The sequence below is a fragment of the Physcomitrium patens genome, chromosome 10, assembly GCF_059467195.1.
Source record: "Physcomitrium patens ecotype Gransden chromosome 10, ASM5946719v1, whole genome shotgun sequence".
In the NCBI taxonomy this organism is placed as follows: Eukaryota; Viridiplantae; Streptophyta; class Bryopsida; order Funariales; family Funariaceae; genus Physcomitrium; species Physcomitrium patens.
Genome location: NC_143419.1, coordinates 16,969,545 through 16,990,062, shown reverse-complemented (window position 1 = coordinate 16,990,062; position 20,518 = coordinate 16,969,545). Strand labels below are relative to the sequence as shown.

The 20,518-nt window shown below is 37.6% G+C and overlaps 4 protein-coding genes across 7 annotated transcripts; 2 read left to right on the top strand and 2 right to left on the bottom strand.

Annotated features, from left to right (window-relative positions):
- The first annotated feature begins 523 nt into the window (after nucleotides 1-523).
- On the top strand, nucleotides 524-4,455 carry LOC112287216 (lipid phosphate phosphatase 2). Of its 4 annotated transcripts, none has more exons than XM_024530002.3 (9): nucleotides 524-679; nucleotides 1,385-1,455; nucleotides 1,601-1,854; nucleotides 2,056-2,143; nucleotides 2,732-2,841; nucleotides 2,973-3,072; nucleotides 3,321-3,509; nucleotides 3,678-3,740; nucleotides 3,982-4,455. In XM_024530002.3, exons 2-9 carry the CDS (start codon nucleotides 1,446-1,448, stop codon nucleotides 4,131-4,133), a joined length of 966 nt encoding a protein of 321 aa, XP_024385770.1. In that variant the 5' UTR covers nucleotides 524-679; nucleotides 1,385-1,445; the 3' UTR covers nucleotides 4,134-4,455. The 4 variants fall into 4 exon arrangements, with proteins under 4 accessions (XP_024385770.1, XP_024385766.1, XP_024385768.1 ...); XM_024529998.3 differs by having other exon boundaries at nucleotides 660-722; XM_024530000.3 differs by having other exon boundaries at nucleotides 660-1,198.
- Nucleotides 4,456-9,112: 4,657 nt separating this feature from the next.
- LOC112287263 (uncharacterized) lies at nucleotides 9,113-10,561 on the top strand. The gene has a single exon (XM_024530110.3). It carries the CDS (start codon nucleotides 9,763-9,765, stop codon nucleotides 10,222-10,224), a length of 462 nt encoding a protein of 153 aa, XP_024385878.1. The 5' UTR covers nucleotides 9,113-9,762; the 3' UTR covers nucleotides 10,225-10,561.
- Nucleotides 10,562-11,107: 546 nt separating this feature from the next.
- Nucleotides 11,108-13,797, bottom strand: LOC112287262 (uncharacterized). Its single transcript, XM_024530109.3, has 6 exons — nucleotides 13,709-13,797; nucleotides 13,519-13,592; nucleotides 12,892-12,942; nucleotides 12,707-12,783; nucleotides 12,481-12,577; nucleotides 11,108-12,347 (listed from the first exon to the last, which is right to left on the bottom strand). Exons 2-6 carry the CDS (start codon nucleotides 13,560-13,562, stop codon nucleotides 11,465-11,467), a joined length of 1,152 nt encoding a protein of 383 aa, XP_024385877.2. The 5' UTR covers nucleotides 13,563-13,592; nucleotides 13,709-13,797; the 3' UTR covers nucleotides 11,108-11,464.
- A 162-nt stretch (nucleotides 13,798-13,959) lies between these two features.
- Nucleotides 13,960-14,656, bottom strand: LOC149988313 (AP2-like ethylene-responsive transcription factor At1g79700). Its single transcript, XM_090253927.1, has 2 exons — nucleotides 14,388-14,656; nucleotides 13,960-14,212 (listed from the first exon to the last, which is right to left on the bottom strand). Exons 1-2 carry the CDS (start codon nucleotides 14,570-14,572, stop codon nucleotides 14,056-14,058), a joined length of 342 nt encoding a protein of 113 aa, XP_090110053.1. The 5' UTR covers nucleotides 14,573-14,656; the 3' UTR covers nucleotides 13,960-14,055.
- Between the last annotated feature and the right edge of the window lie 5,862 nt (nucleotides 14,657-20,518).

The following is a 20,518-nucleotide window of genomic DNA, read 5'->3' as shown; positions in this document are numbered from 1 at the left end:
CTACCCCGACTCTGGAGCACCACATCGACGTAATACAGAGAAAACACAGTGACTCACCCCTTACACTGCGATTGGTAGCTGTGCATAGTTAGCAGTAGCTAAGATCCACTAATCAGTCATTGGATGAGGGATTCAAACCATCCACGTCCTCAGTGTCTTCAAAGTTGCTTCAAACTTCAGCAGCAAATCCCACAAGACAGAGTCACAGATATGTGAATACTGCCGTTGCAGGGTTGTGATAGATCAGCACATCCCGAGTGCTGCATGCCGGTGGTCCCTGGGCTGGGTACGAAGGGTGAAAGGTGAAACTGCAATAAGGCTATCGAGATACCCTTCTCCGAGAAATACAATTGAACTCGTCAACGAGCATTGTAAGGATAATACGATGGCCTGTGAAGAGGCGTACGTCGGGATCTGAGCTCCTCGCTCGTTTCTGGGACAGGGTCGACTGGATGGTCTGAAGGCGGTGTTTATTTCCTTTAATTACAGGAGCATTTGGCGGAGCTTTTACTCTTCTGCCACTTGTAGCACATCGACGACATAATAACCTGTTAGACTGTTGATGGCGTGCGTGGGCCTTTTGGATACGGACAGTGTGGCGCAGACGCCGCACATCTTGAATGAGAGTAGTCAGTGCATGCTTCGTCGTTGCAAGTTCAGTGTGGTAGCTCTCTCTCTGGTGAGCTCCGTGAGCTTGCTCCGTGAGCTTGCTCCGTGCAGTGGTGAGTTGAGGCCCTAGTGGCGGAGTAGTGTGTTTTTTTGTGTGGCTATAATTGGCCTGTATTCACTTTTATGAGGATCGAACATTATGAATGTCTTTCGGACTGTGTCTATGCTTGGGATAGGACGAAGTTTAGGGCTACTGAGTCCGCACAGACAAAGTTTGATAGACTATGTTCCATTCAAGTGATAATTTCTTTGGAGGATGAGGTATTCTGTAGTTGTTGGTCTCGTTTGGAGTGTGTCCATTGCAGTTGTTTGCTTCATTTTCAAGTTGCATAATATTGAGGACTTCAGCTATCGACCTACAGTCTGTAAGAATAGTTGGGTGTTTTATTTTGCAACGAGCTTGTCGTGGTTGGGTAGCACAGCGACGATTGACCTTCGGGTGTGCTAGATGCCCCTCATAGAAACAAACAAACAAAGGGGCTTGGCTTTTCTCGAGTCTTCGTAGCTACTCGAGCCGTGAGCGCAAAAGGTTCATAGTCGGGACACAGAGTCTGACAGGCTATCTCTATGTGCTTTGCTACCTTTCTCCTGTTTTTTTAAGCATACAATGGTCTTTCGGAACAAAGGGTGTGTCGATCGAGTGCTGTCGGTCCCCATCTATGAAGGCTTTTTGAGTTGTTTCTGTTCCATAAAAACTAAGGTATTCTTGTGGCAGATTGTGTGTTGCTCCGAGACCTAAGTGGGCGGGTCCAAGCTCTTAGCCAACGAGGGCTAAAATGAGTTACGGTATGTACTGTGTCTTGCGGTTTCCAGCTTGGAGTTAATGTCTTTGCTTTGTCTTTGATAATTCGGGAACTGTTCTTCATCGTGTGCGGGACTCTTGTTATTGTGCTGAGGATTTGAAGTTGGAGATGCTTCTCTTGTTTCCCAGAGAGGCAGAATGATGGATGGAATGAGCCCGACTTAGGAAGGCAGCCGGCCACGGAGCGACCGCATCACAAAGTGCGCCTTGTGCAGCTGATCAAGCATCATTTGCGGGACTGGCTATGGATTGCAGTCATGATTGCCCTAGAGATAATTGTCTACCTCCTCATTCCTCCATTCCATCGGTTTGTGGACGAAACGAAAATGCAGGAATACAAATATCCTACCGGTCCAGACACTGTACCGACATGGTCAATAGGGGTGCGATTTTTCTCCATCATTATTTTCGAAATAGCGTGCATTCTCGTTTAAGTTTTCTATGTTGTTGCGGATTGCAAAAATTCACGAGTGATTTTTATGCCCTTGTCATTAATCGCAATGTTTTTGAACACAGCACCTGACTTGAGTTGGTCTTTCAGCATTAATTTTTGAAGTATCGTTTTTGTTAACTTTTGTAACTAGGTTATCGCTGTGCTAGTTCCGATTCTTTTCTTCCTCGCCTACTATATCAAGAGGAGAAGTATACGTGATTTTCATAATGCTTTTCTTGGTGAGTACTGAGCTATCACTACTCCTTCCTTATAAAATTCTGCATTTGGAGAGTTCTAACATATTTGTTGTGCTTGGTTGAACGGTACGGTTTGCAAGCCTCTTTTGAGAGTTGATTTAGTTTCCCTGCCACAGGTAATCGGATAAAACATTTTTGAACCTTTCTTCTGCATTCGCCCTCATCGTTGACACAGTTTTAGTCAGAAAGTTTTGTCCTCATTTTTTTTGATATTCTTCAAATGGTCGTGAAGTCGTTCAATAGCACCTCGCTTCAAAGTACTTACCTGGTCGCTTCAAGTGATTCTGGAAGTGGAAAGTTGGACCAGTACTATGTTCTTTTAGCTCCGAAGAGTTGGCTTCCTGCAGCATTGTTGTTCTTTATTAGTGTGGCCCCATGAAATTGCTGCAGTAGTTTTTTCATGGATTACAAACTGAAACTCGGCATCTGTTATTATTGTGCATACCGTTAGTCCTACCTCAGTGGAATGAAAACATTTTCTTTTGTATCAGTTAGTTCAAATGGATGGATTGGAGTTTTGTAAGTCAGCGTGTTCGGGTGTGATTTACTGATGAAGTCTTTCCTTCACAGGCCTTGCTACAGCGATCGTTTTGACAGCACTATTCACAGATTCCATAAAGAATATGGTTGGAATGCCGCGTCCCGACTTCTTCGACCGATGTTTTCCTGATGGTATTGCGGTAGGTTCCCCTGTCAAGGCTTTTCTTGAGGTTCTTTTTCATTTGTGAAGTTAATTGAACTTGCACTTTAACATGGGTTTGATCCGATGCGAAAATAATCAAACGTGGGGGGGGGATGTGATGTGTTGTAGGTATACGCAAACGATTCGCGCAGGCGAGCAATCTGTCATCCGAATAATATGACAGAGTACAAAGATGGTTACAAAAGCTTCCCCAGTGGACATGTGTCATGTATGCGCCTGCATCTTACAACTTCGTTGTGCTGCTAATTGCAAAAGTATATTTGAATCCATTTGTGGTGTATGAATCGAACAAAGTGAAAGTGTTTAGAGAACGTCTCCGCACGTAGAGTATGTCGAGTAGTTGTTCTCTCATTCACGGTCTCGTTTTCTCAGTTCGCAGTGTACATCTGGATCCTCAGAATATGTCACAAGGCTGTTGGGTTGAGGTTTCTGAAAAGCCATTGCTTGAGTTTTCAGGGTGCTTTGCTGGCCTCGGATATCTGTCTCTGTACTTGGCGGGGAAGCTGAGTCTCTTCGACAAGAGGGGCTACTCATCCAGAGTCTTCTTCGTTCTATTTCCTAATCTAGTCACGGTATTAATTGCGATTTCTCGTGTGAACGATTACCAGCATCGTTGGGTCGATATCATTGGCGCCGCATTTATTGGTAAACATTGTAACCGCTGCTGGCAGATTTCAGATCCGATCAGCAGATGCCCTTCTCCTGAACGTAGTGGATAGATTTGCCTTGCGAACAAAACTTACTGCAATCCTGATAAAACCATGTGTAATCAAAGTTTTTCAGAAATCAAAGCTGATGTTTCATGGATTCCAGGACTACCCATTGCGTACTTTTGTTACAGACAGCACTACCCTAGCATCTACGCTGGATCATGGGGTGAGTCTTCAGCCAATCCTCGCAATAAGATTCATAACCTGCTTGAGCTCAACGAATATCATAATCAATTTGTGGAACACGTGTTGAATTTCTCGTTGGAGTTAGCTACCTCTGTTTCTACAAATTGTTAGAGTACTCTACGAGACTCGTATCAAAGCAGTTCGATACCAAGCTCCTGATTCCGCACCAACCGTTGATGAACTGACGTCTCGTGTCATGTGACTTTGTCTATGTTAAACAGCTGGATATCCATATGAGTATGAACCCCAAGGAATATTCAGTCATGGTTTGCACGGTCCTCGAGCAATTCCCACATCTGGTGCTCCACAAAACGATCTGGAAATGGGGCCCGTTGGCAAGACCCGGCCAGGAGTATCGACGGAGATGCAATGAATTAGGCAATGGCCTCGAGGTCCTTCAAAAGAACAGATTCCTCCACTCTCTTCTTTCCTGATAAATCGAGGTAATGTATGACATTGTTGGAAGCTTCCGTTTATACTTCTGCTGCAATAGGATTGTAGTGCAGTTTTCCATGAGGTTTTTAATTTATGGGAATTATCAAGCCTATCCTGTGTTTTCCAGAGTGTCGATACATTACTAAAAAAATTTGGAAAATAGAAACAAAAAACAGTCTCGTGGATAGAATTTAGATGGTGTGATAGGTTGCAATAATGTTCCAATTGTTTTTGAATGGAAAATCCTCAAGTTGCTTGTATGTTACGAAAATACCCAAACTGGATTCTTTTTCCAAGGTATACCTTACGTAACACATTTTCGACAGTGTGCTTTGATTCTGAATAGACTTTTCAACTGTAAGGTTAATTATGCTGTTGGTGTACTGTATTTAAATATTTTCAAAAATAGTGAAGATTAAATTATAAGGAAAATCATATTGAAGATGGTTGGATTTACAGGTATGATTACAAAAAATTGGATCCCCAAATCTATTGATGCAAATTGGGATTTTTATTTTTCATTTCAGACCAATAATTATACATATAGTTGTAGTTACAGTATTTATCGATGAAAATAAACTTAACAACACTTGGTAGAAAAACCTGAAAGTATTTGAAACAAAGTAAAATAACTATGATTGAAAATAATAAATATAAAGAAAAGCTGAAATTTAAATTTTAGATTATTCAAAATCACATACTTTTAACTATAATAGCAATATTTATGAAGTTTAAAATATTAATTCTACACTGATATCCTATTTTTTTCGCTCTCTCTGATAAAGTCATACATACCTATTTTTGTGAATATTCATAAAAATGACGAAAAGTAATTCAATATATGAGTAATGTTACAGATTAAAATCATAAAATCAAATGGCTTGGTTCTTGTAACATTTCTTTTGTATACTCCACATAAGTATCATATATTCATAAGAGTTAAATATCAAAAATCTAATTTTATTTTTTAATTTATTATTCTTTCCTCATCTTTTCATAATATAAAATACTATTATATACTTCCACTTTGTAAACTTGCTGAAAGTCTTATTTTAAAGTCTCTAATTTTATAAGATTCAAACACAATTGTAAAAGACTAAAGAAATAATATTTAAATGCAAATGGAAATTTTATAAATATAATATTTCAAAATTAAGTAGATTTAAAAATATATTATCTTTTCAAATATACATTCAATTATTATTATTATGGTTATATTTAGTTAAAGTTATATTATAATATAATATAAATTTTACTTTGTTTATATTATATATTTTAATTTTTAAAAAATTAGATTGTATTATATAACATACTTTTGTAGATACCTATATTGCTATTCTATATGTAATAAAAAATTATTTATAAATTTTATTTTTTATATTAAAATTTAGAATTTATTATAAAATACATTGTAGGGGATATAAATCAATGGAATTAACTAGGGAGACATATTGGCCTTTTGATTGAGTACAGCAGTCAATGATCATTTTTTTAAATCAAAATTTTATTACAAAGCAAAATTTTTGATGAAAACAATACAGCCAATCAGAGGTTAAATATGAGTTTAAATTGAGGTTAAATAAAGGTCATCAACTATAAGGGCAAAATTAGCAACCTTGGAATTAAGAATTCTCCACTTTTCAATATTATGCAATTGTGCATGTTTCCTCATTGAACACTGTTGCAACAATTTTTGATTTTACGTAGAGGATTTTTAGGAGTTATCCTGTCGATTGGTTAGTTGAAGTTACAAGCACCTCCAACCATGGTGTATGCATTTTAGAAAAGATCATATGGTAATTTTATACCTCACCTATAATGCTGCCTTTTGTGGGCTCTATCTTAAGGATTGCAGGTTTCTATCAATATAACAATATTGGTTGCAAGGTGCAGTAAAGTATATTGTAATGCTTACATATATCACATTAATTTCATCTCTACAAACAAATAAGGTTTGATCTCAACATCTATTCTATCAATGGATGTAGTACCATTGCGCTTTTCTTTGTTATTTAGACAATGGTTTTGTGTCCATGTGACATCAAAGTCTAGAAAAAAAATACTTCACATACTTACAAATATTGTATTATTTTTTGAATTGATGGTGTACAATAAGACTATAGGTTTATCACATAAGTACAAAAATTAGTCTGAATTAATATAACCATTAATTATATACAAGAATACAATAATTAAAGTAATTTGAAAAGGCAACAATATTTTTAAAAACTATACTTGTTTTTTAAAAAATAAAATTTAATACTTAAAAATATGTATATTTTTTATATTTTTTGAAGTTAGTTTTTAATTATACTACAAAAAAGATAATTAAAAATAATCCAATATTTTTAAATTTTTACTTGGTCATTTTTATTTGTAACAATGATATTAATTTTTTGTAAAAATAATAACCATAAGGTAATACATTTTTATGTCAAAAATAATTCATTTAGATGATTATTTGGTAAAATTAATTATAAAATAAGTTTAAAAATTAAATTTTTAATGTCTCATTGGTATTATATTGTACCAAGTTTGATTACTTTTTATTTTATAAATTATCTAAAATTTAATAATAGTTTAAATATTTTATTTTAAATAGCACATGTAATTATTTAAATATAATTGCATGAATGTCCTATATTTCTAAGATTTTATGATATAAATATTATGTATTGTTAATTCTATGTATCTATTATTTATATATATATATATATCTTCTTTGAGGGAATGTTAAAGCAACCCTAATATTTACTAAAGTGAACCATCTCTTTAGTAACTATCACTATAATCATTCACACCTTCCTTATTCTCACCCCTCGTTCCCAGCTTTCATTCCAACTCCCCTAGTTCTCAATCCCTCCTCTATTTGTCCCAAGTTCTTATTCTGACCCCTTTGTTATCAATCTCTATTCCCTCTGTTTCCAACCTCCACTCCTAATTTAGTCACTAGCGCTCATCTTGACTCCATTCTGACCCTCATTTCATGTACACATGTTTATGTCCTTCATACAATGATTTGTTTCAAATTTGATGGTTTCACAAACATAAAAGAGTTATTACTCTCTAAACAGAGACTTGACAAGAATAGATACCATATATGATATGTGTATTACTTTCTCAATTTACTGAGCATCTACAAATGCTTTTGCCTTTCTCCGATCCTTGAACATCACCTCCACACCAGCACTTGATTTGGATTTATGCTGTGTAATTCCAATACAACCCATTTCTATTTAATTTCCAACATATACTTGCAAGTTTGGAAACAAGTGTTGCTAGGAAATGGTAAAATTATTTCCATAGAGACTTCATCTATTTGTGCCAAAATTACATAATCTGTACATATAATGATGATTATATCAACTAACATTTTGAAGTACTATGGAACTCAAATTAGATATCTTATAAAGGCCATCGTAACTTAGCAAGCAAAATGATGGAAGGCAAGAATTCCATCTAACTACCTATGGAAAAATTCATAATACACTAAACTGTGCCAAAAATCAAAAGAGTTTTTAACAAACCAAGTGTGAAACCCATTAGAAATATATCCTAGACAAAAAATTATACATGTACATAATAAGGTATGTATCACGTTTGAGAATGCCCACTGTTAAATACTTTCTAATGTATTGATCAACTTGAGATTGGTCCACCTGCAACATATTCAAAAATGTTGTTAGAGTCCCTGAGCACATGTTCCATTTCTCATTTACATACAAAGAAAAGGATTAACCAAGTAGAACCATATTCAAAAATGTTGTTAAAGTCTTTGATCACATGTTCTATTCCTCATTCACACATAAAGAAAAGGATAAACTAAGTAGAACCAACAATAAAACAAAATCAAATAGGATAAAATTTAGGTCCTTTATCATAAACTGTACATTGTGGTTGAAAGAATTCTATTCACAATGCAAGCTCAATTCAAGCACAATTCAATAATGCTCAGACAAGTTGAAAAAATATAGGCAAAATTTAATGCAACGTGAGAAACCATGCCCAATTTTGGAGCCTGAAAAGGATAAGAACAAAGATACAGACTTTGAATACATGTGAACTTTCGTGCATACACTATTTTACACTAAGTAGAAAATATGATCATAAAGTAGATGAAGTCCTCAAGTGCTCATGAATTGTTCCTCGGACCTTTCAAGCCCTTTGCCAGTCATCAATTAAGGAACCGAATTACTGCATCTTCTACCTTGTATGTGCACAAGTTTCAATGTTTTGGTCCATGGTACTAAAAGTTAATGTGGATCATAATTACAGCCTCAAGCACAAGTCTTTGTATCATTGTGGCTAACTAGTATATACCATGGCTGATTGTAGAAATCGGATCTTTGCTCCTTCTCCACATTCTAACTATTCTATCCAATCACCAATTTATGGTCCTAGCTTTGAGAGGCATTTAAACCATTGATAAAATCCACAGAAGAATGTTTGAACCTAAGATAGTAAGCTCGACGTTGGCGATGCTCATTAATCTTTTGTATAATGTTTGCTATCTTATTGTCATATAGATCAGTATCCTTGTGCTTCTCAATGTTGGTCAAAAACTGATTCATTTCCTATGTTAATGTGATGGTCACAAGATGACAATAGTTATCTCAAATAATTAAGCATGTTTTAATAGACTTTGCCATCAAATTAAGATATGGCTATATATTTAAACATGAAATAGGTTGACATGACTTACATCATGACCTACACTCAACTTGAGCTTGTTATTAGAATAAGGGCATTCAAAAAGGCCCAACTGGAACTTGACACGCAAAATGGGTGGGTAGTATCATACCGAAACCAACTTGAATGCTAGTGTCAATAGAGTGCACATAGTTAATTCCTTACCACAGATGTAGTTAATTCCTTATCGGAGAGGTTGAGATGAAGGTTGGAATGAAGTTGGGATGAGAGCTAGTGACAAAGCTGGGGGTAGATGCTAAGAACAGATGGGAACAAAGGAAGTGGAGTTGGAAACTAAGGGAATCGAAATAATTGAGAATAGAGGGAGCAGGGGGTAAGAATAATGGATGTAGATGATTCAAAATAGGCTTTAGAAATTTTAGATGTGGTGAGTCAAAATTTTGCATAACTTCACAGCCTTAAAAAAATATCCCATACACTTTGCCGAGGGAGCTCTGAGCCCTAAGCCTGGACCGAAAGCAGAAGTGGTCGGCATTGTTCGTGATCGATGAGCTGTCGCTGCCGAGATCTCATGAAGCAGCGTAATCGGCACTTGATTTGAAGTATTCGGTGAGTTTGGGTTCTCTAACGAAGTAGTGATTGTCGGCTTTTCTTCTCAACTGGAGAGCAGCAGCAATGCCGGTAATACCCATAACCCTAAAATTCTTCTCACCACATCTCCTGAACCAAGCTGCGAGCTCTCGAAATTTGTGAGGGTAACCTGTTTTCGGACCACAGTGTTGGTTTTGCAGCGATTTTTTTCACCAGTGTTTGGAATCAATGCGTTGATTCACATTGCAATCTGCCTCTTTTTCTCGTTCCTTCTGTGAGGGTTTCGTTAGGGTTTTCGGAAGGTTGCAAGGATTCGTGTTTTAGGAATGGATGGTGAGGTGCAAGATTTGCAAAAGAAGGTCGCGGAGGTGGAGGTGTTTGCAGAGGATCTTCTGCTCGCTCGTCATGACTTAGTGGAGTGCGACAGATCTCGTAATGGAAATCGCGAGGCTCTTAGCGCGATGCGAAGGCAAGCCAAGACCTCTCGCTCTAGTGTTGTCTTGCCTGGTGTGTCACGTGGGGACGCAGATAAGTGCCGCACTTGTGGTGATTATGATGGAACGACGCATGTTTGGTACATGGCTCCTGGGTCGGACGTCTTTCTGCGTCGACCCTTTCATTCCGTTCACACTCAATTGGAGCAGGAGCAGGTGAGTCTGGATCAGAGAGCCAAGACCCTACAAGGTGTCGTGAAGGAGAAAACTCTGCAGCTATCGAACGTGGGTGCTCTTGCGGATCGCATTGCTCCTGGACTTGTGAAGTCTATTGTGACCTTGAAAGACAACTAAGGTTGCTTCCTTTTGAATTAATGATCCAGCCAGGGTTTTTTCTAGGTCTTTGGCAGTTCTCAACTAGGTCTTTGTCCTATTTTGTGGGTTAGGCGGGTAAGGGAGTAGTATCACTGCTGGAAGACGCTCAGTTTCTCATTGCATCATTACTCACCAACTCTAACAGAATCAGTCTTGGGCCATGAATGATCGACCATGTAACATCAAGGGTGCTGCTGTATTGTACTAAGTACGCAAACCACTTACTCGGAGCCTGCGCCTTACAGCTGTTCGGCTGCCACTGTAATTTTACTTCAAAATGTTTGTTCGCAGCGTTATTTAAGGAACAATTTCACAACCCCGCCATTGTTGTTGATTACATTGTTTGCGGGGTGAACATAGATACCTATCAATGCGTCGTACCTTGATGTTGAATTGTGTGTGTTTCACTATGCCGCCCTAGGTAATGGAATCGATGAAACTGACTGCAAGATTTTGAGCATAGAACAGTCCAGTAGTCTATCAGATTGTGCTAAATTAGAACAAAGCTGAGCTTGCTCACTACAGATGCAGTTGTTAATCGTAGCTAATCGTAATCTATGTGACGTACGATCTCATACGCATAGTGTAGCGTGGCAATAGAAGCCATCATACCATTTGTTACTCACACAGCATTGTGCACCGACTGTCTCTCGTTGTTTACTTATCGACGGAGTCACCAACCGGTTGTTTTATGTTAATGAGTTAAACCCAGATTAGTAACCTAGTACCTTTATTGCGCTTAGGCAAGATCACCGTGGTGTATTCGATGATCAGCCAGCTTCAATTTGTTCCAGTTACGACGAATACGAAACCTTTGGTTTGTACGCATAGATACGCAGTAGTGCAGGACGCTCCGTTAGTATGCGAAGAATTTATCTCAGTAGATTAATAGTAACTGATCACCCAAAATGAACACCATGTGATGTATTAGATCTAAACGTCAGCACATCATCTGCAGGGCAACACCAGAAGTCAATTGTGTATCCCCCTAAAAACCACCTCCTCTCATCTCTTTTTCCATTTCTTGATTTTTGGTTTCAATGCAGTGCTCTATCCTCACATAGCGTTGCATATTCACAGCTTCTAGATGGTAATGTTGAAGATACATGGGGCACAGAGTCTATCAGATTGTGCTAAGTTAGAACGTGCAGAGTACAAAAAATTACATCGCCAACTCCGTACCCCGGTGGCAGCTATTTCCTGTCCGAACCACATGCCTTCAGGCCGCGAATGCGCTCACTGTATAGGCATGTCTCGACGGTATTGTCGGCAGCTCATTCAGCACATTCGAAATAACTTCGTAATCCGTCAAGCCGATGCATGTGCCAGGGAACACTCCATCGTCACAGAAGGTAGTATCGCTTGAATCCAAGAGCTGAGATTCGCTATCCGCATGTGAGTCCCACGAAAACTCATTGAGATACTGATTGAGATGCCAGTCATCTTCCTCCGTTGCCAGCAACAGATCTATGGTGCTTGTTGTCTCCATATCTGAGATCTCATCTAGCGTGAACTCTTCGGAGTCCTCTCCACTTTCAAGTTTTCTCTTCATATTCACAATTTGAGTGTCCAGGTTGGATGTGACCGACATGCAGAGATTCACGGTATCAGTGACATCTTGTGGTGTATTGTCCGTGAGCTGTTGGGACGAATAGGTAAAATTTGCACCGAAATTGACAGGTGTGGAGGACAAATGTACAGAAGGAGCACCACTGCTGTGTTTCAACTCGAGTAAATCGTTACTTGAGCCATCATCGCTTGGGTATTTCACTTTCGTGAACATGAACGAGTTTCTTCTAGGGCCCCCCGAATTCACAACCTGGCTATTGTTCCCCTGGAACTGCAAGTCCGTTGAGGAGGCTCCATCAGGGATAAGGCTCTTCTTCTCCAGGATCTGAAGGTCCTCATTAGAGCCTGTGACTCCACCGAGGGTTCGTAGCATCTGCAGTTCATCGTCAAGTGAGGACTCAAGAGTTCGATTGATTCTTCCCAAAATCTCCATTTCATTGCATGAGCTGGTTGCCCCACCTGAAGGGGAGCTTGTGCCATGCTGAACCTCTGGGATTATGAATTTGGCTTGCCCTTGCTTTGCCGAAAGATTTCTGAGCCATTGCCAAATCTTCGAACATAAGAGAAATTCTGGGGGAGAGAGAGAGAGAGAGAGAAAAATGTAACATCGTAATATGAATGCCACTCAATGAAGCAAAAGTGAGATTTGGTCTCAGAAGTACTCACTGGCTGTAGTAGGTTAGATCAAAGTTTGTAACTGCAGCCGCACCTCGGTACTCGATTGCTGCCAAATCATAAGCCCGGGCAGCTTCTTCCTGGGTGGCTGCGAGACATGCACCGTGTAATAGCTTGAAATGGGCTCTAACCCGTGAGTCTGCAAGCATCTTCTATGATTCGACAAGACTGTTGCTACGAAATGGAACTAGAGAAGGTTCATTGCAAAATGACTTACCAAAGGTGCCGAGGTAGAGGTACTTGTTTCCATCGACGCGTCCAATGCGGGCTTCCCAGCGTCCATTATGATGGTGTCTGCAGCTTTCCAAAACTCTTGATTCAGAAAACTCCTACAAAACCTCAAATTTTAGTGATCAAATCCCCAAGAGCTTGCTTCATTGGTTTGCAAGTCATACAAAATACCTGGCAACACCTCGGTATTTCGAAACGCCCCTTGAGAAACCACTGCTCTTCCTGCACAATAATTATCTTTGCTCTTGTCATCTTTCATACACATGAGGGTCCACACATATATACACACCAGAAAGGAAATCATTTAGCAAGCTAAATAATAGTCGAGTACTAAATGGTTTTCGTAGTATATATATATATATATATATATATATAACTTTGGCTAATGTATGTAATATTATTGAACAAATTTTGATATTTTACATGGACAATTGAAATATGAATATTGTTCATTCAGTATTGAACTTTTGATTTTGTAATGAAATAAATATAATAAAATAATTTTAATATAATGATACAGTTCTTGTGATACAATTAATTTTGTTTGATTTTCGTTCACTAAGAAATTTGACTTGCAATTCCTGGAAGTAAGAATTTAGAATAAATTTCAAAAACTTGAAAACCTGTGATGCATATTCAGAATTAAAATTAGTATTTCAGAAAAAAAAAAAATCCTATCAAGAATTTCATGCATAAAATTTGTTAAATTATTATAATTTTTTTAATTTTCATCAATCAAGAAATAATTTTTTTCCTAAAATGCATCCAATCAACGAATGTTCACCGACAAATTCTGACCTTCTCAGTGAGGCGAGATACTCCTCTGGAGAAATTACAGCCATTTCCTGAATTTGGCGCTCGTAGTCCTCCAACTGACGAAATTTTAAAAACTGAGTTAAGATCATGCTTTTCAACTAAACTGAATGACTTCCGCGATCGATTGTTAGATTGACAGAAAAAAGTGTGACCCCGATTTTTGCTCGTGTACCTTAAAGTTGATTATAGTTCCTGGTCCCCAATATTTAAGAGCAGCGAGGTCGTAAGCCCGAGCTGCTGCTTCTTCCTCGTCGTAAGCCCCTGGTGGGATAACAAAAAAAATTTAGACCACAATCTCAACCTCCAAAAAGCAGTGTTTCCCTCCGCATTGCATGCTATAGGATGAAATGAATACGCACCAAGATAAACTGCAGCGAGCCCATCGAAGCGTCCACGGCGGCACCCACACACACCATGACACAAAGCATCCCACAAGTTAGTTCACGTGCTACCTACATTGTCATGGAACGTGTCAAAGACCCCCCGGAGTGTTACGCGTCGACTAATTGCTTCCAGTTGTCAGATGAGAGAGAAAGAACGACGAATAAACTGCAACAAACAATTCCAAATCTTCGACCACCAGGTATTGGTACCTTGACGTCCCTTCTTGTTCTGCTTGTGATTCCAACAATTTTTATCCCAGAGGTGAGCCTCAAATCTCCCCGTCCACCTGTGCCTGCACACACCCAAGTCAACGAAAGACCTAAATTCAAAACCACAATGCTGTTGCTGAGTGTGCGCCGGCCAAGTCTTAAATCAACAACCACTTCAACATCTGGGCATGGAGGATTGCAAATGGAATTAACGCAGACGTCCGATCACGAACCCCCAAAAAACCAAGAGTCTTTCACCTCGTCACTCCTCGAAAACCTGAACTCCGCTTCACAGGACCACTACGAGCATCACCAGAATCCTTCTCCACCACAGGCTTTCTGGCGGTCTTGTTCCTGGCTGGATACTGCCTCACTGTTCTCTTGAAAGTTGTTGCCATCACCCCGGAGTGCCCCGCACGGGCCACACGCCCATGAAGCTCCATCACTGTTGTTGTAATTTTGTGAGTTTCTTACACTAGATGAGGTATTTTGGCTCATACCGACGCAGTCATTGGGCGAATGCATGGCTATTAAGGGGCGGAGGAGGACGAGCAAGGCTTGCTTTTGGCAAAACTAGAACTGTGAGTTCAGTTGGATTTGTGAAGCTGGTTGGAGACGACTAGAGTGGAGTGCGAGAGGAGCGAGGTGATTCATGCAGCTGTTCTAATTAAATCATGGCCAGCATGGAGCTTCTGATCGTCTCTTTGTATGCATGCATGCAGATCATCTCCTCCGCTGCAGACTCTGCATGTTTCTCTGTCTGAATTCCACTTTTTGGTCTTTGTCGGCTACAGTTTGTGCATTTGGGTGAGTGAAAAAAATACTTGAGATTAACACATGAGCAGAATGTATACTAGTGAACATTTACAGCTCAAAATGTTTTATATAAAAATACCAAACAAAAATACATCTTTATTTTATGTTGTCAATATGCAGAGTGAAACTTTGGAGAGATATGTATAACGTCTAAATCTTCAAATTTTAGAGTAGTACCTAGTACCATATTTCGTATAAATTAAATGTTTCATTAATATCAATGGAATCTAAAGCTATATCTATATATGTATATATTTATTATTTATATCTATATATGTATATATTTATTATTTATATTATTTTATTATCTTTTAAAAGTTTCACTTAAGTAAATTATCTTTGTACAAGTTCATTTATATTTGTGTTTTTAAATTATATTATTTAGGTTTAACCTAATAAAATTTAAAAATTATAAAATAAGATTATTAATAAGTATAAGATTATTAGAATTTTTTTATGGTTACAAACCTTTTAAGTCCATGGTTTTATACACTATTTCTTTTCTATAAATATATATCTCCACATAAAAAATCATATATACTTATTAAATCACAATAATTTTCAAAAGAAATGATTTCAATGAGATTTTTTGTGAAATAAAAGAAATGTGTTATATATATATATATATATATATATATATATATTCGTTTATAAATTTTTATTTTATGTTTAAAAAAAATTAATTAAAATATCTACTGAGCATGAAGGATCGAATGGACTCTCCCGGTAACCGAATTCCCCTTCGAAGTAAACCAGAATCTCCCTGCATCGCACAATGTATACAACCAATGTAATCATGTGGGGTTTCAGTGATTTCCTCCATTGTTCATATATCTGTGCACAAACAAAAGCCATAAATAGTTTCGAAGAGGTGAAGTTTGGAGAGGGGGACTTGAGAATTTCAACAACGAAGACTGCCAGGGTCTGCAACTGCTTCAGTGCAGATCAATGATGGACTGGTGGTCGGCAGCAGTCCGGCCTGACTAAGGAAAGGCATTGCTGTAGATCTCAAGGTGCCCCACAATCTCAGACCCCTCACTGTCTCGTCTCGTCTCGTCGCAGGAGAGTGTCTTCACACCGCTTCATGTGCAGACATTGTGACCAGAGCCTCCGTGGGATCTATGAGTCTAGCTTTTATCTATGAGACCGTGCCAGTTCCAGGACCGACCCCAGGCGTGCTCCGTCATCCCAATGGCTCAAATGTATACGCGTGACCGCGATTCAGTCTCCGAACCTTGAATTCCATGATTGTCGGTCCGACAGTCCACTGGTTCGATGATGCAGACGTAAACCACGATTGCGACTTGAGAGCGACATTAGATCTGGACAGCAGTGGCAATTCGACTAATATGAGGCTGTCTGAAACTGGGTTGTCTGCACAATCACGGACCGGTGGAATTCCAGACCATCGTAGGTAATCAAACACTTACTACAGAATTTTAATTCTCATGGGATCTCATCTTTTAGTGTTATTTCCTCAGACGACCTTGCCGAATTTCGGTTGCTGTTGAACAGAAAGACCTGTTGGAAGTTCTACGTCTCAATTTACTGTTACAGCTTCATCTAGGAATGCTCTCGAGACTATACGCGCTGCTCCCACTGCCGTTTACCTGTGGACCCTGAACAATACTTTATAAGGTCGATGTGGTTCGCTCCTACCTTTTCGTAACGAGAGTGACGCGGTAAGCTGTCGGCAGAAACGCGTCATATCAATTACCTTGGATCGACGAAAACCATTCACCAGAGCTGTAAACTTGCCGTAAATCCAGTCATAATAATGGGTAAAATCTTTCAGCGCCACAAGGAAACCTCACCACTTACTCAATTATCTTCTGTGGATTGAATCGTTCAAGCTGCATGAGGGTCAGTGCCGACAGGAAAGCTTCCACTATATCCGGGTTGTGGACTCACAGATCGGAATGAAGAGAACTGTAACGTTATTTTTGTTTACATCCCGCGGGGGCACTTTAATCTGCAAGCACATTTTGCTGCTCGCTCACCTTGAGAATAAAGACCTTGAATCGAAAACATTGCTGAGATTCTGATACCTTTCAAGAAAATCTCTTTGTGCAATTCATTTCCAGGACCGTTTTGTGAACTAGAAGTCTCGATTGCTCAGCTCCGATCACGAGTACAGACAGGGTAATTTAGACTTTACCAAGGAGGAAGGCTTACTGTTGGTCTGCAAAGGGAAAAAGTCATTGTAGTTGTATTTGTTCCTCATTTGCGAATTATTGGGTAATGTTTGCACTCCAACCGGGGGAACTGTCTGTATCCTAACCGCATGCTTGTGACATTCTGGATGATTCCTTCGAGGGCATTATCTAGCAAAATTGGGTGATTAGCACGCAATCAGACTTTAGCAGACGTAAGCTCATTTTCTTGAATATGAGTTGCTGTGATCTGCTAGTTTATTCGATTCTTGCACAGTACCCTTTGCTTCCCGGTGCGCAGACGAGCACTGTGGCATTTGCAATCTGAACTTGGACGATTGGGAGTATAAATCAGGTTTCTGAAGTTGGAGGACAGAAAGTGGTTACTAGGGATTTTCTGAGCATAGACCATTCTGTGCTTTTCTTCCTTTCTTCGTACGAGTTGCATATCTGCTATCTGCAGAGCATTTTTGCGATCATGGTTCTCGGCTTGGACCTTTTCGATTTTAATCATGACGGAAGAGGAGATGAGAGCGGGATCCCTCATCTTCTGCCTACTACTTCAAGGAGGAGCACACATAAGATTCATACCGTCACTGGAGACGAGTCCTTGGCAACGTTCAAACAATACAGGAAGATTCGGCCTTATGTTCGCTCAAGCATGCACAAATTGAAGTGGACGCTTGACCTGCACCAATGTTTCATGGGCGCCGTGAATCGTCTAGGCGGAAAAGACAGTAAGTTCATGAACGCTCATACAATTTTCAATTTGTCGTAGTAACTACAGTTGAGAGGACACAATGTAATGATAGAATTCAGCAACATTCAGTTGCCGGGTTGCTAGTTGGCTTGTCGTTTAATTTGGAGAGATGGATATTTCTCCATGTTAGATCTACAATTGTCAATTGACGGCACAGTAAACTTGTATACTGGAATAAAGTCGCATCCACCACAAAATAGATCTAATTATTTCTCGTCTCTGATATTCACAACGCAGAAGCCACGCCGAAGAGGATTGTTCAATGTATGGGTAGGGACAGAATCACCATAGCTCACGTCAAGAGCCATCTTCAGATGCTCCGAATGGGAAGGATTAATGAAGAAGGGATGAGCAACGCCGATGCAGTTCCAGTAGCGGATCGCCATCCACACGATTCTGAATCATGCATGAAGAACCTGTCCTCTACCGAGCGACATGCAAATCTTTTAAGGGAAGCAGTTGAAGTGCTCAAGGAGCCACAGTTGCAGAAGTATGGACTAATATTTGGGGCAGCGGAAGCTGAGATGTTGCAGAGAAGAGTTGCTGATAGTCAAGCACTCCAGCGACACAAGGCATGTGAGTATGACCAACAAGCATCTGGAAAATATTGGGACTCACATGTTTGCCCCGAAGTGCCGTTGGATGATGAATGCGCCACCGGCAGATACAGAAACGATGAGGAACCCCTGCAGCTGAATCTTACAATGGCCATCGGGGCACCGCATCTCAGACACCATTAAAGTAATTTTAACAACGGCAACCAACATCGTGAACCTTTCCGGTAGAGCTCAAGATCACCATCTGTACATATGATCGTGGACACGGTGTTTAGATCTCTAGATTGTTTTTGATTCACAGGAGAACATTGTAAATGTAAATTAATTCATTTTCCCAACCGGAGCATCGGCAGTAGAAACACTCGCCTCAATTGAGTTCATTGTCACTATCGGCATGTTCGATATTTCCGATGAATCTGCATCAGGATGTACAGGGGATATCGAGCTAGTAAGGAATAGGAAGGGAAATGATTCTCATGTAACAACACTTTAATCTTTTTTGAAGCAATGGACATGTTAGATTTTGATCTTAAAGACTTTTTATGGCATAGAAATTGCTCTTTTAGAGAACACAATGAAAAAATAAGCCTAAAATTATTATGTAATAGGACTCTTCTTATTCAAACAATTAAGTATCAAAAATCCTTGTAGGACAAAACTAAAATAAGAAATGATTAACATTAATTTATTTAATTTGGCACAAAAAAATAAAAAAATAAAATCCTATAAGAAATGATTATCATTAATTTATTTAATTTGGCAAAAAAAAAAAAAAAAAAAAATCCTATAAGAAATGATTATCATTAATTTATTTAATTTGGCTCAAAAAATAATAAAAAAAAATCCTAGATGATATATATATATATATATATATATATATATATAGTATTAATAGTCCATGTTACTTTTATATTTTAGAAACACCAAAAATTATCTTATATAGATTTTTGAATTAAATTATCATCTATTCAGTTTTGAATTAAATAACTATATTTTATATTATCTTTTCAAATAAAATTTAAATAATAAACTAGAAAAAATAATTATACTTTAATAAAAATATTTTCAAAAAAACCTTTATTTACATAAAAGATATGAAAGTACTATGACTTTTAATTAAGATTACATACTTTTAGGTAATTTGGAAGTAATTATCAAAGATACAAATTTAAATAGAATTTTATGAAGACAGTACTCTCTTATGTGACTTAAAAAGAGAAAATAAACAAAAAGTAGATAAATACAAGATAGAAAGAAAATTAAATTGATTATTAAAAATTATAAAGAAATTAGAAATCTTTGAATTAAGATAAAAATAATAAAAATATTATTAAAAAATATATAAAGATCTTAATTTTTTTATATTAATATTAATATATTAAATATTTATATTATTTAAATAAATAAAATAAATAGAAGTAAATAGAAACATATTCAAAACATAATATCTCTCTAAAGAAGCTTCAAGAAAGTTTCTTAGTTATAGATTAGATATTTATCCTTTTTTAAATATATCATGTGGCTATTCGAATTTTTTTTAATAATTTTTATACTTATAAGAAGTTATATTAGAAAAAATCTACAACTTGAAAATTAGACCACAAACATTAATATTCTTAGAAAGCTTCTACAAGACCTTCTTTATAGCTAATATATATAGAGGCAAGACTAATTTCATGTGTAGTCTTTTCAATACCTTTCTTATGTTCTACTATTGGTTCAAGACTTTTTAATCATTTTGTATTTGATAATAGTCATTTAAATTCTTATCTATTATTTAATTATCTCTTTTAATTATTTAATTATTTATTTATTTATTTTATTCTTTAGTAATACATGAGTATATTATTTTTTGAATGTTATTGTGATTTATGTCTTTGACAATTTATCAAGATTAAAATCTTATTAATATTTTTTTATTTTTTAAAAAAATTGATTATTTTGCTTCTTGAGTTTTTTTTTTTTTTTTATTTTATTTTTTTTTATTTTTTGTTAATATAATAGATAGCTATATTTTCTTGTATATTTATTTAGATAAGTAGAACTAAATAGAAGTAAGTAGGAGTAGGTTAAATTATTAAAACTTGTGGGATAGCTTTTTAG

Excerpts from the sequence above, each read along its gene's own strand:
- LOC112287263 (XM_024530110.3), top strand. The coding sequence starts at position 9,763 with ATGGATGGTGAGGTGCAAGATTTGCAAAAGAAGGTCGCGGAGGTGGAG.
- LOC112287262 (XM_024530109.3), bottom strand. The coding sequence starts at position 13,562 with ATGGCTGTAATTTCTCCAGAGGAGTATCTCGCCTCACTGAGAAG. Across the intron at positions 12,943-13,518 it reads TATCTCGCCTCACTGAGAAG|GAAGAGCAGTGGTTTCTCAA; the intron begins GTCAGAATTTGT and ends ATTATTGTGCAG. Across the intron at positions 12,348-12,480 it reads GATCTAACCTACTACAGCCA|AAATCTTTCGGCAAAGCAAG; the intron begins GTGAGTACTTCT and ends GCAATGGCTCAG.
- LOC149988313 (XM_090253927.1), bottom strand. The coding sequence starts at position 14,572 with ATGGAGCTTCATGGGCGTGTGGCCCGTGCGGGGCACTCCGGGGTGATG. Across the intron at positions 14,213-14,387 it reads GGTTTTCGAGGAGTGACGAG|GCACAGGTGGACGGGGAGAT; the intron begins GTGAAAGACTCT and ends GGGTGTGTGCAG.
- LOC112287216 (XM_024530002.3), top strand. Across the intron at positions 1,855-2,055 it reads TACCGACATGGTCAATAGGG|GTTATCGCTGTGCTAGTTCC; the intron begins GTGCGATTTTTC and ends TTTTGTAACTAG. Across the intron at positions 3,510-3,677 it reads CATTGGCGCCGCATTTATTG|GACTACCCATTGCGTACTTT; the intron begins GTAAACATTGTA and ends CATGGATTCCAG.